This window comes from Malaclemys terrapin, chromosome 1, assembly GCF_027887155.1.
Source record: "Malaclemys terrapin pileata isolate rMalTer1 chromosome 1, rMalTer1.hap1, whole genome shotgun sequence".
NCBI lineage: Eukaryota > Metazoa > Chordata > Testudines > Emydidae > Malaclemys > Malaclemys terrapin.
The window spans coordinates 307,443,213-307,469,944 of NC_071505.1; the positions used below are offsets into that span (position 1 = coordinate 307,443,213).

Consider the following 26,732-nt stretch of genomic DNA (forward strand, 5'->3'; position numbering starts at 1 on the left):
ACACAACTTGTGTCACTAATACTAGATATTTCTACCAGCAAGTGGTGTAGAAATCTCCAGGGGAACTTTATATTTTACAAAGAGTACACAATTTATACACTGCAAGAGGTGATTTGTAACTTGCAGACTCTTTGCTAAGTACAAGGGAGCTGCTTTCTTTTGAAAACAGTGTAAGAGACCTTCAACATTTGTTTTATACCTCAAACTCTCTTGTCCAAAGACAGGCTTCACTGTCTGTATTATGGTATATAGAGCAACACTTTGGAAACATACCCCAGGGGAGGATGGGAGTACTAGTAGATTTTTAGATAATATGGTGATGAATGCTATGGAAACAGATAAATGTACTGTTATGCCTGATTGAATAGAGGAAAAGGAGAACTAGGTTAGCCACCGAGTTCTTGTTTAATTGGGTGTTCGTAGGAGTAACACTAAGGAAACATCCTGTAGAAAGAGGTGCAGCATACTAGTCTGAACTCAGAGCAATAAAAGCTAGAACCTCCCAAATTCTAGCCTCGGTGTTGTGTGAGGCTTCAGGCAAACTAATGCAGAGAGCTTGATTTGTTTTCTATTCCTGTAAAATGGGTATAATACTGCCACCACCACCCCGCAACACTTCTCCGAGAGGGTTATTAGGATTGATTTGCAAAAAACAGTTTGAGGACAAAGTACTAACTATAAATGCTATGTATGATCTTCTATCTATTGTTCAGATAAGTGCTGTACACGTGTAATTTGAGTTATCCTACTGGATTTGAAACACTACAGATAAATAACAAACAAAGCCATGCTATTGACCATGTACCTCACTACATGTGGCTTTCTTCCACTGGTCCTTAGGTAAATAGGTGCACAAAAATGTCGCACTCGGATATAAAAGTTCCTTCTCCTTACGATACTTGAATAAGTTTGACTCTAACAAGGACATTTCAAGAGCGAAGTATGAAGCACAGATACCCCATTTTACTAGGATCCGTTTTCCAACATGCTGCTTTCTGAAGTTTACGAGTGCTTTTTAGAGTGCCTTTGCTGCCAAGATATTGAGGTCCTTCAACCCTAGATAGTGATTCTTTGCATTATGGGTCCACAACCCTAGAACCAACCATTTGTTTTGAGGATAAGCCACAGAAGTTTCTAGCACACAATATTCTGCAATATATTCTTTCCCGATTTACAGAATTACATCCCCCAAAGTTGCTGTAGCTCCTCACCTCCTGTTTGAGCATCAGCATACATTCCTTTAATTTTCACCTGGCCATTAGCACACATTCCCCTAATAATCTTTACTTAGCCTCATCAATCCCTTTAAATCAGGATTTAAAGGGACTGATAAAACGAAATTAAAAGTAAAAGGAGATTAAGGGAGTAACCCAGTGGCCAGATAGGTGAAGAGCCACCAATAATTTAGTGGAAGTTTTGGCTGAAGTTAACTAGTAGTTGCTAGTATCTAAGGATCTGAGTATGGTCAAACTTTTCTGGAAAAGAAAGGCTGTTTTGGATTGCTAAGGTTTGGTAAAACATCTGCAAAGTTGAAGTACAAGCTGCAGGGAAAAAATAAGTTTATGTTCTTTATTTCATTTATGGCATAAGACAAAGATTTTCCTCAGCTGCATTCATGAGAGTGCTCAACTAAAGTTTTGCCAATGATGCAACTAAAATCTTAGAATATTGCAAGTAGCCTCTTTAAACCAGTTATGCACCCTACCACTGCTGAGCTGTCTGGGGGCTGGAAAGGACTCTAGCATAAAAGACGGTTACTCACCGTTGTAACTGTTGTTCTTCGAGATGTGTTGCTCATATCCATTCCATTAGGTGTGTGCGCGCCGCGTGCACGATCGTCGGAAGATTTTCTACCCTAGCAACACCGGCGGGTCGGCTGTGGAGCCCCCTAGAGTGGCGCCTTCATGGCGCTGAATATATACCCCAGCCGACCCGGCGCCCCCTCAGTTCCTTCTTGCCGGCTACTCCGACAGTGGGGACGGGGGGCGGGTTTGGAATGGATATGAGCAACACATCTCGAAGAACAACAGTTACAACGGTGAGTAACCGTCTTTTCTTCTTCGAGTGCTTGCTCATATCCATTCCATTAGGTGACTCCCAAGCCCAACTTAGGTGGTGGGGTCGGAGTGAGACATTGCCGTGTGCAAAACCGCTGATCCGAAGGCAGCATCGTCCCTGGACTGCTGCACTAGTGCATAGTGAGCTGTAAACGTGTGGACTGATGACCAAACCGCCGCTCTACAAATGTCCTGTATCGGAACATGTGCCAGGAAAGCAGTCGAGGAGGCTTGGGCCCTCGTGGAGTGAGCGGTGAGGTGCGGTGCTGAGACACCTGCCAGGTCATAGCAAGTCCGGATGCAAGACGTAATCCAGGAGGATAGGCGCTGTGAGGAGACCGGTGAGCCTTTCATTCGGTCGGCCACTGCAACGAAGAGCTGCGTCGTCTTTCTAAAGTGCTTTGTGCGGTCAATATAGAAGGCCAGGGCCCTTCGTACGTCCAGGGAATGCAAGCGTTGATCCTGGCGAGTGGCATGTGGTTTGGGATGAAAGACCGGGAGAAAGATGTCCTGGTTGATGTGAAAAGGAGAAACCACCTTAGGGAGAAAGGCAGGATGTGGACGAAGCTGCACTTTATCCTTATGGAAAACTGTATAAGGGGGCTCGGATGTCAGCGCCCTGAGTTCAGAAACGCGCCTTGCTGAGGTGATGGCTACGAGGAAGGCTGTCTTCCAGGATAGGTACAGAAGTGAACAGGTGGCCAGTGGCTCGAATGGAGGACCTGTGAGCTTGGAGAGAACCAGGTTGAGGTCCCACGTCGGGACGGGCTGACGTTGTTGTGGGTACATCCGGTCTAAGCCCTTGAGGAACCTAACGACCATCGGGTTAGAGAATACCGAGGACGCGAGTTCCCCTGGGTGAAAGGCCGATATAGCGGCCAGGTGAACCCTAATTGAAGATATCGCCAACCCCTGATGTTTTAGGGAGAGGAGATACTCCAAAATGAGAGGAATGGGTGCCTGCAACGGGGACGTGGCTCGTTGTTCGCACCAACAGGAGAACCGCTTCCACTTGGCCAGGTACGTGGTGCGTGTTGAGGGCTTCCTACTGCTCAGCAGAATCTCTTGGACAGAGTGCGAGCATTGCTGCTCTGCCTGGGTGAACCATGGAGCAGCCACGCCGTGAGGTGGAGTGATTGCAGGTCGGGGTGACGCAGCCGGCCGTGGTCCTGCGTGATGAGATCCGGATACAACGGAAGCGGGATCGGTGTCTGAACCGAGAGTTCCAACAGTGTGGTGTACCAATGTTGTCTCGGCCACGCTGGAGCGACCAGAATTACCTGTGCCTGGTCTCTGCGCAATTTGAGCAGTACCTTGTGGACCAGAGGAAACGGAGGGAAGGCGTAAAACAGGTGGTCTTTCCAGGGAAGGAGAAACGCATCCGAGAGGGAGCCCGGAGCTCGACCTTGTAGGGAGCAGAACACGTGGCACTTCCTGTTGTCTCGGGATGCAAACAGGTCTACCTGGGGAAACCCCCACCTCTGGAAGATGGAATGTATGATGTCCGGACGGATAGACCACTCGTGCGTCTGGAAGGACCTGCTGAGTCGGTCCGCTAGAGTGTTCTGGACTCCAGGGAGGAACGATGCCGTGAGGTGGATTGAGTGGGCGATGCAGAAGTCCCACAGGCGAATGGCCTCTTGGCATAGGATTGACGAACGTGCTCCTCCTTGCTTGTTGATGTAAAACATGGCCGTGGTGTTGTCGATGAGAACTAACACACATCGGCCACGTAGGAGGTTGAGAAATGCCTGGCACGCCAGGCGCACCGCCATCAGTTCCCGAACATTGATGTGCAGGGCTAGCTGGGATGCAGTCCACAGGCCCTGGGTATGGTGTTCGTTGAGATGGGCGCCCCAACCCAGAGATGAAGCGTCTGTGACCAGGTGCAGAGAGGGTTGTGGGGCGTGAAATGGCATCCCCTCGCAGACCACATTGTGATCTAGCCACCAGGTGAGGGAGGTCAGGACCGAGATCGGGACCGTGACCACCATGTTCAGGCTGTCCCGATGTGGACGGTATATTGAAGACACCCAGGTTTGAAGTGGGCGAAGCCGAAGTCTGGCATACCTGGTTACGTACGTGCAGGAAGCCATGTGGCCCAGCAGGGTAAGGCACGACCTCACCGTGGTAGTTGGGAACGCCTGGAGCCCTTGAATGAGGCTCGTGATGGTGCCAAATCGGTTGTCTGGCAGGATGGCTTGTGCACGTCTGGAGTCTAGAACTGCGCCTATGAATTCTATTCTCTGGGTAGGTTCTAGAGTGGATTTGTCCTTGTTGAGTAGGATGCCCAACTCGTTGAATGTGTGCACTATTATGTGGACGTGAGCTTGAACTTGCTCCTTGGTGCGACCGCGTACCAGCCAGTCGTCTAGGTACGGGAACACCTGTATCCCTTGCCGACGAAGGTACGCTGCCACGACAGCCATACATTTCGTGAACACTCTTGGGGCCGAGGATAGGCCGAAGGGAAGGACTGCAAATTGGTAGTGCACCATGTTTACCACGAATCGCAGGAAGCGTCTGTGAGGTGGGTAAATTGAGATGTGAAAGTATGCGTCTTTCATGTCGAGGGCGGCGAACCAGTCTCCAGGATCGAGGGAAGGGATAATGGCCCCCAAAGAGACCATGCGGAACTTCAACTTTACTACGAATTTGTTGAGTCCGCGCAAGTCCAAGATGGGCCGCAGACCTCCTTTGGACTTGGGGATCAGGAAGTAACGGGAATAAAATCCCCTGCCCCTTAACTCTACTGGAACCTCCTCTATGGCCCCCATGGCCAGGAGCGTAGAAACCTCCTGAATAAGAAGTTGCTCGTGAGAAGGGTCCCTGAAGAGGGACGGGGAAGGGGGGTGGGAGGGGGGGATAGAAGAAAATTGGATAGCGTATCCCCTCTCCACCGTGCGGAGGACCCAACGGTCCGAAGTTATAAGGGACCAAGCACGGTGGAAGTGGGAGAGGCGATCCCGAAAGGAGGGGGTTGGATCCTGGGGGATGACTGGGGCGCCGTCCTCGACCGCACCTTCAAAAGTTCTGCCTGGGGCCTGAAGGTGGTCTAGGTGGCCCCTGGTTTTGGCCGGGTTGAGGGCCGGTCCACCTTCTTCTACCACCTCGCCCTCGCCTCCTGGCCGAGTCCTGTCTCTGACGAGGTGGGGGGGGGTAGAAGCGCTGAGGCTGCGGCCTAAATGGCCTGCGCTGAGGGCCCACAACATGCATCCCCAGGGAGCGCATGATTGTTCTCGAGTCCTTTAGGCTCTGCAGGCGAGAGTCCGTTTTGTCTGAGAACAATCCGTGTCCCTCAAAGGGGAGATCCTGTAGGGTTTGCAGCAGCTCCGGAGGCAAACCCGAGACCTGAAGCCAGGAGATCCTACGCATAGCGATACCCGAAGCCAGGGTCCTCGCAGCTGAGTCTGCTATGTCCAAGGAGGCCTGCAAGGAGGTCCGAGCCACCTTCTTGCCCTCCTCTACCATGGCTCCAAACTCTTCCCTGGACTCTTGGGGAATCAGCTCCTTAAACTTCCCCATAGAGTTCCAGGAGTTGAAACTGTAGCGGCTCAGCAGCGCCTGCTGGTTCGCTGCTCTAAGTTGTAGCCCTCCGGCTGAGTAAACCTTACGGCCAAACAAATCGAGCCGCTTAGCCTCTTTTGATTTAGGCGCTGCAGCCTGCTGGCCGTGGCGCTCTCGTGCGTTCACTGATTCCACCACCAGTGAACACGGTTGGGGGTGGGTATACAAGTACCCATAGTCCTTAGACGGGACAAAGTATTTTCTTTCCACCCCTCTCGCTGTGGGTGGGATAGAGGCAGGAGTCTGCCATATCGTATCCGCATTCATTTGAATCGTGCGGATCAGGGGTAACGCTACCCTCGATGGGGCATCCGCTCCAAGGATATTCACGATCGGGTCGTGAACCTCCACTATCTCCTCCGCCTGCAGGTCCATATTACGGGCCATCCTGCGCAGAAGATCCTGGTGAGCCCGAAGATCTATTGGAGGCGGGCCTGTGCACGATGTGCCCGCCACTGCCTCATCGGGAGAAGAAGAGGAAGATGCCTGCGGTGGAACCGGATCCAAGGGCTGGTCCTGGTCTCCCTGTTCCTGGGCTGGAGCATCACCTGTGCCTGGGTCCAGGGTGTCAGGTGGTGCGGACCCAGAGGCCTCCATGCCCCCTGGCGGAGGCCGAGAGATGGTGGACTCCGGGGCCCCTCTGACGGAGTGACCGGAGCGAGAGGTCGACGCAATTGGAGCCCCTTGCGCCTGATGGTACGCCCACGGGGTCCAGAACGACCAGTGAGATGGGCCATGAGCAGGGTCCTCTGCTACCTCCTGCCAATGGCCTATGTCCTGCTCCTCGGCTTGACCCTGAGGGGGGTATGCCGATCTCGATACTTCCTCAGAGGAGCGGGACACCGATCTCGATGGCCATGGCGGTGCCGAGTGCGTCGAGACGAATCCCGTGGGATGCGGTGCCGCACGGTGCCGGTCCGGGGATGTTCTATCTCCACGCGGTGCCGGCGATCGGTGCCGGGACCGCGACCGGTGCCGATGACCTCGTCGGTGCCGGGAGTCGGATCTGGACCTCGACGAGGACCTGGAGTATGCCCGGTGCCGGGAGCGGCCTCTCGACGTCGAGCGTCGACCGTAGCGGTGCCGAGAGCTACGTCTCGACGTTGATCGGTGCCGACGATCATATCGGTGCCGAGACGTAGAGCGGTGCCGCGAAGAAGATCTTGGCCGCGAGTACGACCGGTGCCGAGATGATATTCGGTGCCGGGACTGCGAGCGGCGTGGGGACCTGCTTCGGGACCTGGAGCGGTGCCGAGGTTCCAGTCCTTGTGGAGGGCGCATCAAGGCCGGTTTCCCCCTCGACTGGACCGGGCGAGTCAGCGGTGCAGTCGGTGCCGGTGGTTGAGGCGGTGCCGGCTCCGTGAGAGCTATTAAGTCTCTCGCCGCCGCGAAGGTCTCTGGAGTCGACGGTAGGCACTGTATCACCGCCGGCCTCGGTGGAGACGCTATCTGCACCGGACTCAACGGCTTCGGTGCCGGAGTCGACGGTGCTGGAGGCACCTGTTTCCTTTGCTCCACCGGCGGACGCGGCTCTACCCCCGGCACTGGGGGAGCTGGCGTCTTCGGCACGGACGTCCCCGTTTTATGGGCTTTTTTATGCCCCGGGGATAATGATCGGCGCCGAGGCACTGCTTGCGGTGCCGACGAGGTCCGGTGCCGGGGAGGCTTGTCTGACGCCACTCGCGTGGTCGTCAAAGCCGGTGCTGCCGGTGCACTGCGCACCGAGGTGCTAGGCGCCGGGGTCTGGCCCGTAGAGGGAGTGTCCGGGCTAAGTGCCGCCTCCATCAGGAGTTGCCTGAGCCGAAAGTCCCGCTCCTTCTTGGTCCTTGGTCTGAAGGCCTTACAGATCTTGCACTTATCTGTTTGGTGGGACTCTCCCAGGCACTTCAGACAGGAGTCGTGCGGGTCGCTCGTGGGCATAGGCTTCGCGCAGGAGGCGCACTGCTTGAAGCCGGGAGCGTTGGGCATGAGCCCGGCCCCGCGGCCGGGGAAGAAAGGGGGAGACGACCCCCTTAATCCCCTGAGCTACTTAGAACAACTATAACAACTTTTTTAAAAACTATTTAACTATTTAACTATAAACACTATAACTATAACTGCTAATAACCAACAAAGCTAGGGAGAATGGAGAACAGCTAAGCAGCGCTCCACAGTTCCAACGACCGTCAGGGGCGGTAAGAAGGAACTGAGGGGGGCGCCGGGTCGGCTGGGGTATATATTCAGCGCCATGAAGGCGCCACTCTAGGGGGCTCCACAGCCGACCCGCCGGTGTTGCTAGGGTAGAAAATCTTCCGACGATCGTGCACGCGGCGCGCACACACCTAATGGAATGGATATGAGCAAGCACTCGAAGAAGAACTTAGGTTTCAGAGTAGCAGCCGTGTTAGTCTGTATCCGTAAAGAGAAGAACAGGAGTACTTGTGGCACCTTAGAGACTAACAAATTTATTAGAGCATAAGCTTTCGTGGACTACAGCCCACTTCTTCGGACGCATCCGAAGAAGTGGGCTGTAGTCCACGAAAGCTTATGCTCTAATAAATTTGTTAGTCTCTAAGGTGCCACAAGTACTCCTGTTCTTCTCTTAGCATAACTTAGACAAGCTATGGTGTCTTGGAATCTGTGCAGCACTGCATGCTGTGGCACCCCTCCGGATACAACCCTTTCACCCCCAGTCCTGCCCTTCCCTGGCAAACCCCCAATAGTAGGGTGTGTGAGGGGATCTTCAGGAGACAGCCTTATGGTGGTCTTCCACTATGCTTGTTCCAGGAGAATCATACCTAGTTGATTACAGGACTTTTAGGGTCCCGTTAGGCTATCCTTTAGCATGATAAAAAGGGGCCACTGTACATCACTCTTTAATTAATTGCCAATTTAGTACTTCTAATTAAAATATTCATTAAGGTTACATGCTAATTTACTGGATAATCTTTTCTCATCCAGATTAGAAAAATATCAGCTAAATCAACAGAATTAGCATATGAGTGACGCATCCATTTTCTTTCAACAGTGGAACGTCACATGAATGAAAGCTTCATCAAATCATTCTTTAAAGAAAGAACACAGATACAGGTTACCTTGTTAAGACATGAGATAATGTGACTGAGGTCAATCCAAGGAGTGCCCGCTTCTGTCACCTGATGGAAAAGATGATCCCGAAAGAGCTTCAGTAGATATCGGTCTCCAGTTTCTGACCAAGTTGGGTCTTTCTGAAATCTGGTGCAAAACAAAGCTTGACATTAGCAATGAAAAGTTAAAGAGATACATATGCTCATTAACTCTTCAGAATAAACACTGTCTATCTAAGCTCTGCTACATAATGAACCTACTACCAAGTAGTAGTATTTCCTTCCTATCACAAAGATACAAGAAGCTTTATCCAGAGTTCCTCAGCTAAAGTACCTGAAGTTAAATGTTTACTAAAAGCCTGCAGAAAAGGGACTGGGAGGAAAACCATCAAAGTTACCAGCCGAATGCTAAAAGCCAGTTATAAGGTAACTCAAATCTGCAGTTACCTAACAGTCTATTAACTGATTTTGAAAATAGGCCAGTGAAAAGTATGTTGTTTCATATTAGTATCTGACAGATAATCAGCACAAAACTATGCCCATTCAAACTTTTGAAACACTTTACTATAATTACGTGTTGAGGTAAGCCATAGCCTTTATACGTGCTCTCAAGCATAATAAACCCCAAATACAATATATATGCTAAATATATCGTAAAGAAACACAATATATATGTTAAGATAGCCTAACTTAAAGAAAAGAAAAATATTCCTATTTTAATCAGAATTTTAACTCATTGCCTCAAGGTGTCTTTACTTCTTACTTCTTCAGAGGCATAATTGGAGATAGGATTATTCAGATCATATCTGTGAGGGTAGAAATCTTGAATTATAAATTGGATTTTATAGATTGAACTATGAAAAAAGTATCTCATCCCTTACTCTGGTCTCTCATTGATTGTTCCCAATTTTGCTAGAAGCCTAAACAACCTTCCATTCTGCACCTCCTAGAACACAAGAAATGTATGATTAGTTTAAAGTTGGGAAGAAACACAAAACTTAAGACACTGGTGCATGCAAAAGCCTCAATGCAGCAAAACTGATCTTGTGCAACAAAATTGCAAAGACCCATCAGATTAATTTCAATGAAGATGGTTTACATTTTCTAGAAATAGATTCATCGACACATGGCACTGCATGCCCAAAGTCATAGTGTTATTGATCTTTGTACTTCATTTTCTTCCTGCAAATCTCCAGTCTGGCCAGCACCCAGGCCATGTTTCTACCCCAGCAAGGGCTAGACTATCAGTTTCATTGCCTCATGGAGCACTGATGCAGACTCCAACTACCCCATTGGTATAGGATACCATAGGGTGACTATTTTAAAGAAAGTATACTGGGTTTTAAGATGGAACAGGAGCAAGGTCTGGACATCAGGACCATAGAAGAAGAAAATGCTAAATTTCCTAGTTGCTTCATGCCCCTCCTCTTTTATCTTGGTTATCTGGGCATTCAATTTAGATTGTTTTGTTTTCTTCTCACACTTTTTTTTTTTTTTGCTGGCCATTAGTACCATTTACCATGAGTAAAAGGTGTTTGGTAACACTGGTAAATCAGATTGCAATCCAAATTCCTAATAAGTATCAGATCCAAGACCAGTTTAGACAAAGCACATCTGTTCAAGAGGAAAGCAAGAACAAATGTGTATAATTAAAGTAGCTGAAATCCTGACACCATCTCAAACAAAGACAGCAACAAAATCAACACAAAGTATAGAACCACTGCAATTTGGGTTTTTTTTTTTTATTACATATATAGCTGATAATCCATGTCACATACTGCTTTCCATCCCCACAGAGAGTGAGAAAAAAATTGTTCTGACTGTATCCTAGTTTACAATACATTGTGGATACATGAATATTTTATTTAAGTAGACGCTTTTCAAATCAGGCTTCCAGAAGGATAAAAGATTCTAATAATATGCCATTATGAAGCATCTCAGGACCCAGTTACTGCCATCCACACTCATGTGGCGTAGCTTACTTCACACACAGTGCCACCGATTTCAGTAGGATTACTCCTGAAGTAATTTACTACCCAACATGAGTAAGGTTGGCAGAACTGGGTCCTAAATTTGGCAAATGAAGTCATACTGTAATACATTAGTGTGACAGCTTGATTTGAAAGACAAGAAGAAAAGGGACAAAAAGATTTATACTCCTCAGTCTCCTAGAATACTGTGGAACAGTTTGTATTGCTCCTGTAACTGTATTAATCTCTGATTATGGAGTGGCAGTGCAGCCTCCTACTTTGTCCAGCTACAAGGTTTTGCATGCAAAATATATAAATTTAAAAAAAATTAAAAAAAATAAAAAAAAATAATGCCTAATGATTACATAGCACCTTTTATCTGTAGATTTCAAAATGCTTTACATAGGTGGTCAGTTTTATTATTCCCATTTTACGGATGAGGAAACCGAAGCACCCAGCACGCCAGTGACAGAGCCAGGAATAATAATAATAATAATAATAATAAAAAAACCCACACTAGGAGTGCTTGTGGCACCTTAGAGACTAACGAATTTATTTTGGGCATATGCTTTCGTGGGCTAGAACCCACTTCATCAGATGTATGAAGTAAAAAATACAGGAGCAGGTATAAATACATGAAAAGATGGGGGTGCTTTACCAAGTGTTAGGTCAGTCTAACGAGATAAATCAATTAACAGCAGGATATCAAGGGAGGAAAAGTAACTTTTGAAGTGGTAAGAGAGGCCCATTACAGACAGTTGACAAGAAGATGTGAGTAACAGTAGGGAGAAATTAGTATTGGAGAAATTAAGTTTAGGTTTTGTAATGACCCAACGACTCCCAGTCTTTATTTAGGCCTAATTTGATGTCCAGTTTGCAAATTAATTCCAGTTCTGCAGTTTCTTGTTGGAGTCTGCTTTAGAAGTTTTTTTGTTGAAGAATTGCCACTTTGAGGTCTGTTATTGAGTGACCAGAGAGACTGAAGTGTTCTCCAACTGGTTTTTGAATGTTATGATTCCTGATGTCAGATTTGTGTCCATTTTATTCTTTTGCGTAGAGACTGTCCGGTTTGGCCAATGTACATGGCAGAGGGGCATTGCTGGCACATGATGGCATATATCACATTGGTAGTGTGCAGGTGAACGAGCCGCGGATGGCGTGGCTGATGTGGTTAGGTCCTATGATAGTGTCTCTTGATGATGAAGATGTCATCAGTGTAGTGCAAGTAGAGTAGGGGCATTAGGGGACGAGAGCGGAGGAATAGATATGTGGACAGAGTTGGCACCGGGGTTTGTAGTAGGTTTCTAGGTCAGCCATAAAAATGTTGGCATATTGAGGGGCCATGCAGGTACCCATATTTCATAGATCTGAAACAAAACCCAGATCTCCTGAATCCTGGTTCAATGCTCTTTCCACTAGGCCATACTGTCTCCTTTAAAAAAAACTCAGTATGGGCAGTGGGATTAAGGGAAACAGGACATAAAGTTGTGATTTAAGCCCTTAAAACAGGGTTCTCAAACATGCGGCCCATGGGGCTATTTCCTGTGGCCCGCCAAGCGGCCCGTGCGCCCCCCTAGTCTACCTCCAGCCTACCAATGGGAGCTTCGGGGGAGGTACCTGTAGGAGTGGCAAGCAGTGCACAGAGCCCTGCATCCCTCCTCCCCCAGGGGATGCAGGGACATGGTTCCAGCTGCTTCGCGGAGCGGGAGTGGGCGCAGAACCAGGGCCGTCAGCCTGCCGTGGCCCCGGTGTGTGCCACTTCCATCCCAGAGCCGCTTTAGATAAGTGGCTCTGGGCTGGAGCCCGAAGCCCTCCTAGACTCAGACTTTAAGGTCAGAAGGGACCATTATGATCATCTAGTCTGACCTCCCGCATGATGCAGGCCACAAAAGCTGACCCCCCCCCCCCCCCCCTTTCCCTTAACTCAGCTTTTCAAGTCCCCAGATTGTGATCTAAAGACTTCAAGTCGCAGAGAATCCTCCAGCTAGCGACCCCTACCCCATGCTACGGAGGAAGGCGAAAAACCTCCAGGGCCTCTGCCAATCTACCCTGGAGGAAAATTCCTTCCTGACCCCAAATATGGCGATCAGTAGAACCCCGAGCATGCAAGCAAGATTCTCCAGCCAGACCCTCATTGACCATTGATACTATTTACCAGCGATGGCACGTTATTGATTAATTGACTAAAATCACGTTATCTCAAACCATTCCCTCCATAAACTTATCTAGCTTAATCTTAAAGCCCTCCTGCACCCCTCCCCCCCAACTTCCTGCCCTGATCCCCCTGCCTGCACCCCAATCCCCTGATGCATCCCACACCCCTTCTGTACCCCAACCCCCTGCCTGCACCCCAACCCCCTGCCCTGAGCCCCCTGCTGCACCCCACACCCCTCCTGCACCCCAAACCCCAACCCCCTGCTGCACCCAGCACCCCTGCCACACCCTTCACCCCTCCTGCACCCCACACCCCAACTCCCTGCCCTGAGCCCTCTGTTGCACCCTGCACACCTCCTGCACTCCCTGCCCTGAGCCCCCTGCCGCACCCTGCGCCTCAACTCCCTGCCCTGAGCCACTGCCACACCCCTCCTGCACCCTCTGGGGGCAGGGAGGGGGCAGAGTTGGGGTGGGGACTTCAGGGAAGGGGTGAAGTGGGGGCAGGGCCGGGGACAGCGGGGGGGGGAAGTGTCAGCGATGCGGCCCTCAGGCCAATGAACTAGTCCTCATGTGGCCCTCCTGGTCATTTGAGTTTGAGACCCCTGCCTTAAAACCTTAATATCCCACTTTGACTGAAGATTTGAGTTAGTCCATGTTTTGTCACGCGACAGGGAAGACGCAAAAGCCTCCTACCATGCATCTTGGTCCGAATCTTTCTGGGGATTTATAATCAGAGTAGGAAGAGTTAAACCCTCTCTATAGCAGTATTATATAGTAATAGGAATGTACACTTCTCCTGGAAGCTGTATAGCGAATAGCCAATCAAATTCAATCAAGACATGTATTGCTAAGTAGAACAGTATGAGCTACTGATTTTGTTGATGCGAGGGTGACAGCCAGTAGCTCTACTATTTTTCATTTGTTTGAAAAGGAATTAATATGGGGTAAGGAGAAGAGTAATGGAATCTGAATCTGAGGAATCAAACAAAGGTAGTATTTGCAGTTGTGCCAATTTCTAATACAAACTATTGAAAATGTTTTTAAGTGCTGCAGATCATATCTACTCAATCAGAAAAGGAAACTTCATTCTATAAGGTAAGGATTTAAATGCACAGAGAATGCCTCTTAGCTTCTCCTAAGTCTGTTGGTTCAGCAGAAGTCTGGGTGCTTTAGCTAAAGCCCACATTATCATGCACTAACCACCTCTCAGAGAGCTGGCCATCAGGCTTTTAGGTTCACAATCAATTAGGCAGACCTCAAGCTCTGACTTGTTAAGACTACACAGCCAGCACCCAGGTCAGTCAAATGCTTTCGTTGTCCCCAAAGACATGAGTTATTGAGATACTGTATTTATTTCAACATTAGAATTTCTTATTTAGCACTAAATTCTAGTTCTCAAAAAGTCAATGACAAAACTCAACAAGAGCTCAACAAGAACAGGATTCAATTTTATAGATTGTAGATCTACACCCCCCGTAGGATACTTTTGTTCAACCTTTTACCACGGAATGATTTACCTTTGCAAGGTCTTCCTCTATAACATCGTTTCTCATTTGAGCAGCATCCAGTTGAGTATAGAATCGTGCACCAATCATAGGCATGATATCATTTACACTGCGAAGCCTATTCTGGTCAGTCAGCAAATACCTACCAAAAAAACAAATAGATTAATTGAACACATCACATTTAAACAGAGATGCCACCATATTGTTTTAACCAGATCCTATTTTCGGCTTCAGATGCTATTTTGAGCACTAAACATGGATCTGGCTCTGAAGCTGCCACTGTGTTTTTCTTATATCAATGTCAAGCAGCAGTAGTTAAGCAGCAGAGAAAATGCTTGTTGTAACTTACCTATATGCGGTGTTTCCAAAGCACTCAATAAGCTAACGAGTACTCACATGGCAGTGCAGAAGTAGATCAATGCCAGAAAGGGCAGGATTAAAAGTAGGAGATATATGCAGACTGTAAATTTTCAAGTGATGTTTTTTTCAAATGAGGAGCAGGGGACAAATACTCCCATTTTTTCTCTCTCTGACTGTAAGGGTTGGTGAGGAAAATAGTGACTACATTTATGAACACAAAAAAACAAACCCTATCTCTCAGGTCAGAAAGGCAGCAACCCTACTAAAAAAAAAAACCGGACAGTTTCAGGAACTAAAAAGTGTGCCTATACTTTGTATAAAGAGGTAGAACACAAAAGTTAAGACCTTAATGCAAATCCAATTATTCATATGCTATTTCTCTGACTCTTGAAACAAGATTTTATGATATTTTGGTCACAACACCTTAAACACCAATTACTGAGGAAATATGGGAGTTCATATTTACTACAGATACCGTAGAACATATATAAAGTTGTCTCTGAATAGCAAGGGTAATGTATTTTGTTGGCCCCTTTTATCTACTATGAAGGCAATTCAATACCACTTTTTAATGCTGTACTTTTAATTTGAAATTATCTTAAGACACTCTACAGAATTTAGCTCTTATTTGTGTCTGAAAATATGAACTATTCATTTGGTACCTTCAGCTATATATTATCTTGCATTTATGTTTTGCTATTAATAAATTTCCTTCAACTTAAAAAGCGGCAACAAAAACATGCTTCAATCCATGCTATGATACTGAACTTACAAAATCAGATTCTTCAGATCAGAGGAATAGTTGATTGTCACCAGTTCCATAGCTTTCTGCAAATTTTCTCTCTGAATTCCTGACAAAGAATTGCAAGCCAATGCCAACACAACTTTTCCTAGTGAGATCAGATCTGCTTGCTAATAGAAAAAAAAAAAAAAAAAAAAAACTTTACTATGGCACTTTTAAAAAGTATTTGCAATAGTTGTTTTTTTAAATGAGTATCTAAAATAAATGCTTTTTAAAGCCCACATTATCAATAGAATTTTTCAAGATATGTTTAGTGTACACAAAACAGAAGTCTATATTAGTAGCAACTGGTAGGAATTACATGCATCTTTATTAACACTTAACATTCAACTGCCTATTTCTATTTTGCAATTTAAATTTTAACAAAGGGAGAGTGCCAGGGCAGAATTCTATCTCGAGAAGGGAAAGATCCTTTCTTGTGGCCATCAGAAGCTTTGAAAGAAGGAGTTTTCTTTTCTCCATCCACCCCCTTCCACATCCCACCCCAGCAGAGTGAATGAACTGGTGACAAATAGGACAAGTCTTCCAGCTATAATTTACTGGATGATTTATCAAGGATTATTTGTTATACCAAGAAGATCCGCCGGTAAAGTATGTTTTTTTAAATGAAGTAGTAAAACAGCAAGGCTATGGCATTCAGAGAGAAGGAGGTGCAAATACAATAATCTCATAACCCAAACTATCCACTGTCAGACTGACACTTACAATAGAATAATGCAAGATTAGGGTTAATCAATCAATCACGTGAAACCAGCTCTTGATCTCAGTTGCCAAAAAATATGGATTCTTTCCAAAAAAGGTTTGCAATCGCAAAACATCGAGCCTTTTAATCTTTGAGTAATTTCCCGTGAGAGAGGCTATGGGCCTAATGCCTGAAACTACTGAACAGGACAGGTAGGTGAGGTTAGTGTAAGAGTGGCATTTTATTCTGTGCAGGTTCTAATCATATACATCCTGTCACTTAACACCTTGATGAAAAGTAGCATCAAACAGAATTCTTCATATGACAGAAGTGCCACACACATAAAATAGTAAATGAAGACAAGGCAATGCATTATATGACTTATGGGGGACCCTCAGGTGTATGTTTTATTCATTGCATTACAGCTGATTAAGAAGTTGTTGGCAGGTTTCAGTGATCTATCAGTCTGAACTGAGGACACTTCTAAATAATTAAATGGAGAATCTCCAGACAGACCACATTAGCTTTACAAGACACAGTGAGCATTAGTATACCTTAAACAACCTGGAGAAAAGGATTAGGACTTACACAAACAAAAAGGATTACGTTGTTACTGATCTGTACAGAAACCGATATTCGAGATGTGTAGTCCAGATACATATTCCACGTTAGGTGAATGCGCATCCAGTGCGCATGCGTCAGAGACTTTCTAGTCAGCAGCATTCACGGGCCACCACATGCACCTTCACTTCCCTGGTGCATCTTACAAGGGCATAAGAGGGGAGTCACCCCACTGAGCCCAGTTCCTTCGCCACTATCTGACATCAGGACTATGAAGTAGCAGGGATGGCAGGTGGGATGTGAAACATGATATGAACTACACATCTCAAAGAACATCCATTACCATACTGGTAAGTAATCACTTTCTTCAAGTGATAGCCCACATACATATTGTATGTCAGGTGGGCTCCATAGCAGTAGCCCCTACAAGGGCTGTTACAAGGAGTCTCTGTAAAAATGGATTTCAAGACAGATCTTCTAAGGCTTGTATCACCCCCTGCCTGCTTGTACTAGTGCATAATGTTTTGTGAATGGGATGGATGACCAAGTTGCTGCTCTGTAAATGTTCCAAATAGGAAGGTGTGCTAAACAAGTCACAGAGATGGACCGAGCTCTGGTGAGCTGGCCATGCACCTGTTGGGCTACTATAGTTGGTAGTATGATCCAACGCATTGAACGATCCACTTAGAAATTCTCTGAGTAGAGATGGTTTGTCCTTTGAACCTCTGCACAGTCAAGAAAAAACCCAGGCGATTTTTGGAAGAATTTTGTTCTGTCCAGGCAGAATAAAATGCCTCTGCATACGTTTAGAGCACACAGCCTCTGCTCCGATTTGCCCACGTGAGACTTGGGGAAGAATACAGGTAAGTGGATGGTTTCATTAATGTGGAATTCAGACACTACCTCGGGAAGAAATCTGGGATACAGTCTCAAAGACTTTGTCTTTATGACTGATGGTACAAGGTGCCCCTCCCATCAATGTCTGCAGTTTTCCAACTCTCCTAGTAGATGTAATTGTCAAGCGGAAGGCCATCATCATTGAAAGGTAGTGCATAAAGCGCATACAGCCATTAGTTGAGTGGGTGTCAAACTCTGAAAAGGCCAAATTGAGATCCAAAGTTGGGGTTGATCTCTGACCAACAGGAATATCTTCAAAATACCCTTAAACTTTTTTTTTTAATCATAAAGTGGGAGAAAACTGGTCAACAGGGAGGTGGACTGCAGAAACGGCTGCAAGGTGAACCTGGAGTGAGCACAGTGAGGGACCAGAGTTCTTCAGATGTACAGGGTAATCAGAATCTCTTGTATTCCAGAGTGCATAGGAAAAGTCTGATGTCATAAGGCCCACTGGTAAACCAGTCCATTTAGAGAGGTAGTGGGATCTAGTGCAATCTTCCTGCGATTAATAGGGATGCTCAGGACTTCCTGCGAGCAGGCCAACTCCACCGGTATCAACCAGCAAGCATCCACATCATCAGGTGGAGGGAGTCATGGTTCTGAGGCAAGACAGCGACCCCATTGCAGACTAGAAGGTTGGCGATCTAGGATAGGGGAACTGGGGATAACGGTGAGGTTGTGGAGGTCCCCGAACCATGTTTGCCTGGGCCTCAGTAGGGCTATTAGGGTAACCCTGGATTTCTCATCTGATCTTCCACAAAGTCTTTAGAAGCAGCAGCAGGATGGAAAGGAATGCATACAATAGTCAGGGGAGGAGGAAGGCCTCTGCCTGGATGTGGCCTCCTCATGAACAAAAATGAGGACACTTGTTCTCTGAAGACACAAAGAAATCTGTGTGGGGAGTCCCTCAAAGGCAAAAGATGTCCTGAAGAATATCCTTCTGGAGTGACCACTGTTAGTCAGCCTGAACAGAGTCTTCTGTGATATCTGTCCTCATGTTATCAGCCCCCAGAAATAGATTGCTGACAAGGTAATGTGCTGAATGGCAAAATCCCAGAGCTGAGTGGCCTCTTTGTATAAGGTCAGGGATCTGGCCCCTCCTTGTTTGTTCAGATAAAAGACAGCTGCCATGTTTCCAAACTTGAGCAGTCATGAATGTCTGGAAGGAAGGGCTATACGTGCTCTGTACACAGCCCTGAATTCTAAACCATTGATAAACAAAGCCCTTTCTGTAGTAGACCACAGACCTCAAACCATAAGGTTTGCCCATGTGTGTGGCCCATCCAAGCATCAAGCATTGGTAGTGAATCTGAGGGCGGGTGTCTGGGTGGGTGGGAGCGAGCTGAATGGAATGCCCCTCATACATTACACTGGTCCTTTCACCAACCCAGAAACTGGAGGTTTGTCAGGGAGAGAAGCATCAGTTTGTCTAGGTGGCGTCTTTTTGAAATGCGAGCTCGGGAAAGCCATGTTTGAAATGACTGGAACAAGAGCCTTGCGTATAGAGTAACAAATGTAGATGCTGCCATGAGACCCAGCAGCTGGAGGCAGATCCTTATCCATGTGAGTGGGTGGAGACAGGAGGTGGGAGCCAAGATCTTGCATAGGCCAAAACCTGTTGGACAGCAGGTAGACCGTCACTGTGTCCACACTGAGCCTGGCTCCAAAGGTTGGATGGGATTTAATCGTAGATTTTTTCGTATTTGTTTACCTGAGATTGAGAGTGGACCCAGGCCGGCCAGCCCCTGATCAAGGATGGAAAGACTTAGATGCTGGTCCTCCTCAGATGAATTGCTACCACCACGAGGCAATTGGTGAAAACGCAGGGCACTGTAGAAAGCCTGAAGTGCAATACTTGGTATCGATAATGTTTGTGGATTAACACAAATCTTAGCAAGTTCTTGTGAGCCAGATGAATTGCAGTATGGAAGTACACATCCTTGAGGTTGAGGGCAGCATACCAGTCTTTCTGGTCCAGGGAAGGAATAATGGATGCGAGGGAGACCAGCTTGAGTGCGAGCTTCTTGATATAAGTGTTGAGAGCTCTGAAGTCTAGAACCCAACCCAGACTTGTTGGGTGTAAGAAATACCTTGAATAGAATCCCTTGCCCCTGTGCTGAGGGGGAACTTCTATAGCACCCAGAGGCAGAAGAGACTGAACTTCTTGTTGAAGCAGGATCTCGTGGGAGAGGAATTGGATAGCATAGCCTCTCTGGACCACCTCCAAAACAAATGGTCTCAGGCAATGTTGGACCAGGTCTGCTGGAAGTGAGCCAGATTGTTGTCGAATGGAAGAGAGGGCAGAGAACACAAAGTGACTGGTATCCTGTCCTCAGGCACCGAGTCAAATGTGCTCTCTGGCCAGTGCCAGTGCAGGGAGATGTGACCAGAATGTTTCCTCCTTAAGAACCAGAATCTGTGCCCCCTAGAGATCAGGTGGTCTGAATTGGAGAAAGGGTTGACTTTGCTCTGGAAGTTGAATGTGTCATATCCAAGGCAGCCCGCAGAACAGTTCTGGTCACCATAAGTGTTTCAGACCATTCTGGCTGAGGACAGTGTCAAGTCCTGAGGAAGCCTGTCACACTTTAGAACACAACAGTTTATATGGTCATAGTTTGCAAATACTTCCTGATCATTCCAGATCCTCATCTGGAGGCTCGAAGTAGAATAGGACTTCGGCCCAATACTTCAATAGGCTTGGTTTCTTGACTTTTGGGGTCAATTTCTGGAGGCCCTGATGAGTTCTTTTGGTGGCTGCTGTAACCACCAGAGATCCATTACCGGGCAGGAATAAAATTGTTCATACCTGGTAACCAGGAGCTGGTACCATCTTCTGCTCATTTGGATGTTGGTGCCAATGAGGCATGTCTGCCAAAGCGCTTTTGCAGGTTCCAATAGCCCCTTATTGATAGAGATCGCTATATGTCCCAGTACTGATGAGCATAAAATACAGAGAAGCTTTTGTGGTGTGTCCTACCGCCTTCTCAGTGGGGATATTTAAGGATATTGCCACCAGTCTCATGAGGTCCTGAAACAGTTTATGATCTTCAGGGGAAGACGACGACAGGTCTGATGCCAAGATGTCTGGCAAACACGGGGTCATGCTGGTGCTGTCTGTTCCTCAGCGGTAACCTTAGATGAGCAGTCTGCTTCCGAGTCCATTGCAAAGAACATGGTGTGGGCGAATCCACATGGTGGCATAAAGGTGATTGACTGTGCCCTGAGTGAAGTGGGGAAGTTGAGTATCAGAGGGGTAGCCGTGTTAGTCTAAATCTGTAAAAAGCAACAGAGGGTCCTGTGGCACCTTTAAGACTAACAGAAGTATTGGGAGCATAAGCTTTCGTGGGTAAGAACCTCACTAATACTGAGGACCCCAAGGCCTACACATACCCTACATACCCTGTTTGAATGGTACCGGGCTGGATCAGTACTGGGTTCAGGCAATGGTCATGGATATGATGGTCTTTAGCTCGAGTGAAGCTAATACCACAGAGAGTCTTTTTACCTGGCCGAGTGACCTCCCTACGAGTCAGAGGACAAAAAGGGAAGAATGTTCCAAAACGGGGCGTGCTCAACCCATAGGTCGAAAGGGCACATGGCTCCAGGGTAGGAGGAACAAGGCTGCAGAGTCCAGGAATCTGGTAGGCATCAGAGGTGAGTGTGGTTTCAAAAGGCACGAGCGCACTGGTCCTAGTGATATGCCTGCCAGTCAGCGCAGAGGTGACAATGATGGATCCAATGCAGGAAGCTCTAGAACGGCTGGTACTGGGGTAGGGCTTCTACCTGGTGCCGAGGTTGCCAGTAGCCTCTCTGATTTGCTTGGTTCTGAGAAGGCTAAAATGATTGCAAAGGCACCTGTCAGTGCTTCTAATGTGTGTGGTTCCATTCTGCTGGTACCAGCTCCAGTTCTTAGCTTTTTCTAATTTTTGAGGCACCTTTGACAGCCTGATGATTTTACAAGGCCTCAGAGTTAGATCTGGGGAAAGCGATTTTCCCCTTCTTTTCCTTAGAAAAGCTGTGGTCAGAGCCCAACCTATCTTTATACTTCCCAGATGAGGAGGGTAGCAGTTTGGGATGGTCTTCAGGCAGTCTGAATGTGGAGAGCAGGGAGGACTTAGAAACCCTCTGGACTTCCAAGGGCTAGACCCATGAGATCATGGTTTGGAGACAGGTCTCACTGAACAACAACTTCCGGTGCACCTCTTGAGTGCTGGGTCTCCTTTGAGAAGGACCTACAAATTTCACGGTGCTCTGGAACATGCCACTCACCAAGACAGAACAGGTACCTCGTGTGTCCATCATTCAGAGACATAACTGCCTCGCAGGATGGGCTGTGCCTAAAGACCAGGGATTTTCCCTGGAGAAATCCAAGTATATTATATCAAAAGAACTGCTTTTATCTACCAGGCTCATAATTTTATGAAAGAAAGAAAAAGAAAGAAAGGAAGGTAATGGATTTGTTTGAAAAGACCAACCTTCCATGAAAACAAGTTGACGGGCATTGGTCTTCAACAAAGAATTAGAGGCTAAAAATAGAATCCCAAATTAACCTTTCCATTATTTTGCCCAGCTAACTAGTCTATATTCCCTGGGTCACCCCTTTCATCCTTTTTAAATATTAGAACTACACTGGCAGTTCTCCAATTCTTTGGAGTTTTCCTACTTTTCTAAGACTTGTTAAAAAATTAACATTAGTGGTTCAGAGAATTCTTAACTTATATGAGTCTTAAAAGAACTAGTTGACTTGGGCCTGTTGATTTGAATATATCTTATTTGAGCAGATGGATGCATCGCATCCTCCTTGGTTACAGATAAGCTTTTGATTCCATCCATATCATATGGGATGGTTACATCACCATATGGGATGAATACATCCTCCTGCTTTGCTCCAATTCCAGAATAGAAATGTCTATTGAACATTTATACACGTTCTATATCCCTATTCAAATCTAGCAATGGACTGGACTTAAGATTTTTTGTTCCTAATATGTTAAAAAAAATCCTTATTGTCTTCTTTATTCCTATTCATAATCAAAATATTTGATTCCTTTAGTTTCCCTTATCAATCGCCTACATTTTTAACTTGTAACTTAATGTGTATCACACTCTATTCATGTGTCTGAAAGACTAAAAAGGACTAAAAAATAGACCAGAAAAATAATTAATTCCTTTCTCAGACCTCTCTTTCCGTCTCTATCCTCCTTTCGCTCTTTCTTATCTGTATGCACAACAGGATGTGGCCAGAAAGTTACAAAAAAAAAAAAAAAAAACCTTCAGCCACTGAAGTGAGCAATAAGAAAATGCATATTGGCTGGGCGGTAAGCCAACAGGTAACTTTTTACATTTGTAAGAGACGCAAGCGTCCCAGTGGAGTTCAGGGGGGAGAGGGAGAAGGAAAGGAAGTGGCCATTCTATAATTTTCTTTGTTGGAGGGAATGATAAGTAGGGGGTGACTGGGAATCCTAAACACAATTGCCAACAACACTTCTCTCATTTGTGTTGTATCCCCAAATTGTTGTTGGGGGGCAGGCAAATGGAGACTTTACAACCTCACCTGCTCAGAAGAGTGAAAATAAAATGAATCTTTTAGTAAAGTTCAAGATGGAAACTCAGTCTTGGTGCTCTGAAGATGCAAAGTGGGGCAGAAGGGGTGCAAAGAGACAAGCTTCAGACTGCCTCTATTTACATCGTCTCCTGCACTAAACACCTAACAGTACTTCTCTGGATCAGCAATACAGTAGGAGCAGCTTGATGTTAACAAGGGTCTAAAAGAAATGCCAGTCAGACAACTCTTGCCTACTAACATCCTCAGGCTACTGAGCAATTAGTCGTAAGTTGAAAGCAGTGCTTATGTGTGGTAGGTCCACCAGACAAGGGTTTTGGAAGAAAAGCTGTAGAGTCGGAATAAAAAGGGCTGAATAGATAATGGATTTTATTAGCCATTTCTTTTCTACTAAGTGATTACAAAGAACACACAACAGGAGATATCCAACTAAGAAGAAATAAGAAACAAGTTAATGTACACGGAGAGCTGTTTACTCTATCACTAACAAAAAGCTACTACATTTCTCAGAAGTAGTTTTGAGTTTTAGCAAGGCAGAAACTAGCTTATTCAAACTTCCCATTTATTAATTACTATGTATGTATAAATAAGCAATTCTCTCACTGACTAAGCTTGTTTAATGAAAATAAGCTAAGACTAATTCCCTACTGTGGTCTTACACTCCCAATGCTGGCAGAAGATGAAAATGCTCTGAAGACAGGGTAATCAGCCCCAAGGGGGAGTTAGGGAAAGAAGTCCTCCAAGTAATTATGGTGTAGCACTTATTGACTCTAAAGGGAGTCTTCCTAATCTAGGAAGTATGTGGAGTGTATAAATATTGGAAATGGGGTTGTGCGAGAAGTCATCCTTGTTTAAATCCTGATGTAGTGAGCACATTTAAAGATGGGGGGAGGAGAGGAGACTGAGTGCAAGTACAAATTTTTAAAAATCTTTTTTTTTTTTTTAAGCTATCTTGCCCTTAGAGTACACACACTTACTTTTGAGCTATTCCGGCTATAACAACATGAAAATGGAAAAGCAGAAACAAAAGTACAACTCACCCATTAATTGTTCATTGACCTCATTTTCTATTAAAACCCTACATGACACATGCGCCCAATTCTGCAGTAGCTTCGTGTGCACATCATATCCTAAATTTGTTTTCCAGTATTCACTCAAGTTTTCATACTAAATTTAAAAGATTTTTCCTTCTTTTAAAAAGGAATCTCAATTCCAACCAATTCTGATTTTTGTGGTTTTGCAAAGTAAGCTGACCTATGCTTTGCTTATTGTCAATATACACGTACTAGCTTATTTCTGAAGTTTCAACAGTAACAAAATGATAGCTCATATATGCAAATCACAAATAAATGTACACAGCTTAGGGAGAAAAACATATGCCAATACCAAAGATTGTTAAAAATATATATACACTGACGCCTACAAATGTCTAGGCCTTAATAAAAATTAATGTTTCAAATGGAATTAAGAGGTGTTCCTGGCACATATTATCTAACAGTAATCAACTTATTATAAAGCAAGCATGGCATTATCATCCTACCTGAAACTGAGCCATTAGTGCCAGTGGATTATTCTGACTGTTATCAAATGTTAAAACATCAAAGACTCCAACACAATTCACTCGTAACCTTTGAAACAAACAGGAAATAGGGAAGAGATTTGGTAAGATTTTATCTTTGATGATTAGTTTTTTTCTGACATTTATCATATAAAATACAGGGTAAGATTTCAAAAAAAGTCATCTCCGCTCTCCTTCTGCCAATTAGCTTACTAAGAATTTTTTATTAAAATAACATGCTGCTGCTGAAAGCTTTCTAGGTAAGAACTTAAGTGGATAGATCCACAAACATGCATGCTGCTTACTGGATGTTTTCAGAAGGCAAGATGTAAATCCTTCTAAACTTAATTTAGTAGAACTTGATTTCTAGCATCAAACCTTTACCACTTCATTAATCTTGGGCCAACATAAAACATTTAAATCAAATTATTAAGTTGTTTCCCCATATCTGGCAGAGGTATGTAATTAAAAGCTATCATTGCACACAGATCTTAATAGTAGTCCACAATCTAATTTGAAAAGGCTGTTTTCCATTACCTTGTTTTGCCCGTTACTAGAATCTTTGTTGGATCCATAACTCGACATGCTAATCCTGCTGTATGAATGGTCCTCAATGCAGAGCTGAGCTGCACAATATATGCCCAAATAAGAGACTCTGGTAATAACCCAGCATGCTGCCGGGGCAGAGGCCCATCATGCTGACCTAAAAGCAAATATTATAGTATCAATGAACAAACAAAATGCAGCCAACTTTAACTTCAAGGATAGTATGTAAAATTTAAGTGAATGTATTTTGAAATGAATTGACCAACGTACCTCAATTTCATTCTACTTTAAGGCTACATCTACAGTACGAACTAGAAGTGGATTCCCAGCTTGCGTACACACTCTTGCTAGCTCACATCTGAGCTAGCATGCTAAAAATAGTAGTGTAGCTGCTGTAGCATGGGCAGTGGCAACACTGTAGCTGCCCAGAGTACAAATCCACTGTAACCCTGTGGGTACATACTTGGAGCGGCTAGCCTGTGCTGCCGCTGCCCATGTGTACAGGGGATGGGAATCCCACTCCTAGGTTGTAGCATAGACATGTACGCTTACTGAAAAAGTACCACCAACATTTTAAATGGATAATTTTGAATGGTCAAAATAGATCTTCAAAAACGGTGACAATTCCTTCCATAGATATTACAACTTTTGATTAAAATTCATGAAAATTAAGTCATTTTAAAAGTTAAGATGAAAATTCAGTACGAAAAGACAATAGGTTTTAAAAAACTGACTGTTGCAGTCTGATTGTTGATGCATCACGATACTCAAAAAAGCAGAAACCAAAAACGTTCCAAAACAAAAAGCATATACCACAATAACTATTGCTTATCTGCAATTGGTACTGGGCAATTATGCTCTTACGCTATATAGAGAATAGAAAGGAGTATAAATTAACTCTTCCCCCAATCCCAGAGTGTACAGACAAGAAAAACAAACAAGTTAATTTCAAATTCCATTAGGGAAATAAGAATGAAAGATTGTATGGTTCAACAGAATTGGAATGCTGAGCCTTATTACCCCACATCATTTGTTTCATTGTGACCCAAGTCACTAGTAACTCAGTCATTACTACAGTATTAATGTTTAATGAGCCATGTAAAAGCAACCTGATTTCAATCCATTTCCAAATCATAGCCCAAAAGCCACCCTCCTAGAACAGCAAAATACACAGTGTGCAGATCTTAGTGGCTGATTTTAATGACTGACCTAAAATTACTACTAGAAATAGGGAGACTGATTTTTTGTAGAGAGGGACAGGTTGTTAATACTGAAGACACTCAGCAACTAAAAGATGTTGCTGTTTGTGAGGCATAAAGAAGGGCTACAGTGGAAACAATGCTTCCAGAACAGGCGTACTAGAACTAAATTTGCCCTTTTCAGGGCAAAACAGATTAGTTCTTTTCAGATGTTTCACTAGGCCGCATTAGTGCTTGTTTTGGGAA

The 26,732-nt window shown here is 45.4% G+C and overlaps 1 protein-coding gene across 4 annotated transcripts in view; it reads right to left on the reverse strand.

The window, feature by feature from the left end:
- PAN3 (poly(A) specific ribonuclease subunit PAN3) overlaps positions 1-26,732 on the reverse strand; it is a 121,571-nt gene that overhangs the window by 4,425 nt on the left and 90,414 nt on the right. For all 4 annotated transcript variants that reach the window (XM_054015382.1, XM_054015383.1, XM_054015381.1 and 1 more), the window contains 6 exons: positions 25,279-25,444; positions 24,724-24,811; positions 15,451-15,590; positions 14,331-14,460; positions 9,571-9,635; positions 8,699-8,837 (listed from right to left, as the gene is read on the reverse strand). In XM_054015382.1, the coding sequence (XP_053871357.1) occupies positions 8,699-8,837; positions 9,571-9,635; positions 14,331-14,460; positions 15,451-15,590; positions 24,724-24,811; positions 25,279-25,444 (728 nt within the window). The remainder of the gene's footprint in view (positions 1-8,698; positions 8,838-9,570; positions 9,636-14,330; positions 14,461-15,450; positions 15,591-24,723; positions 24,812-25,278; positions 25,445-26,732) is intronic.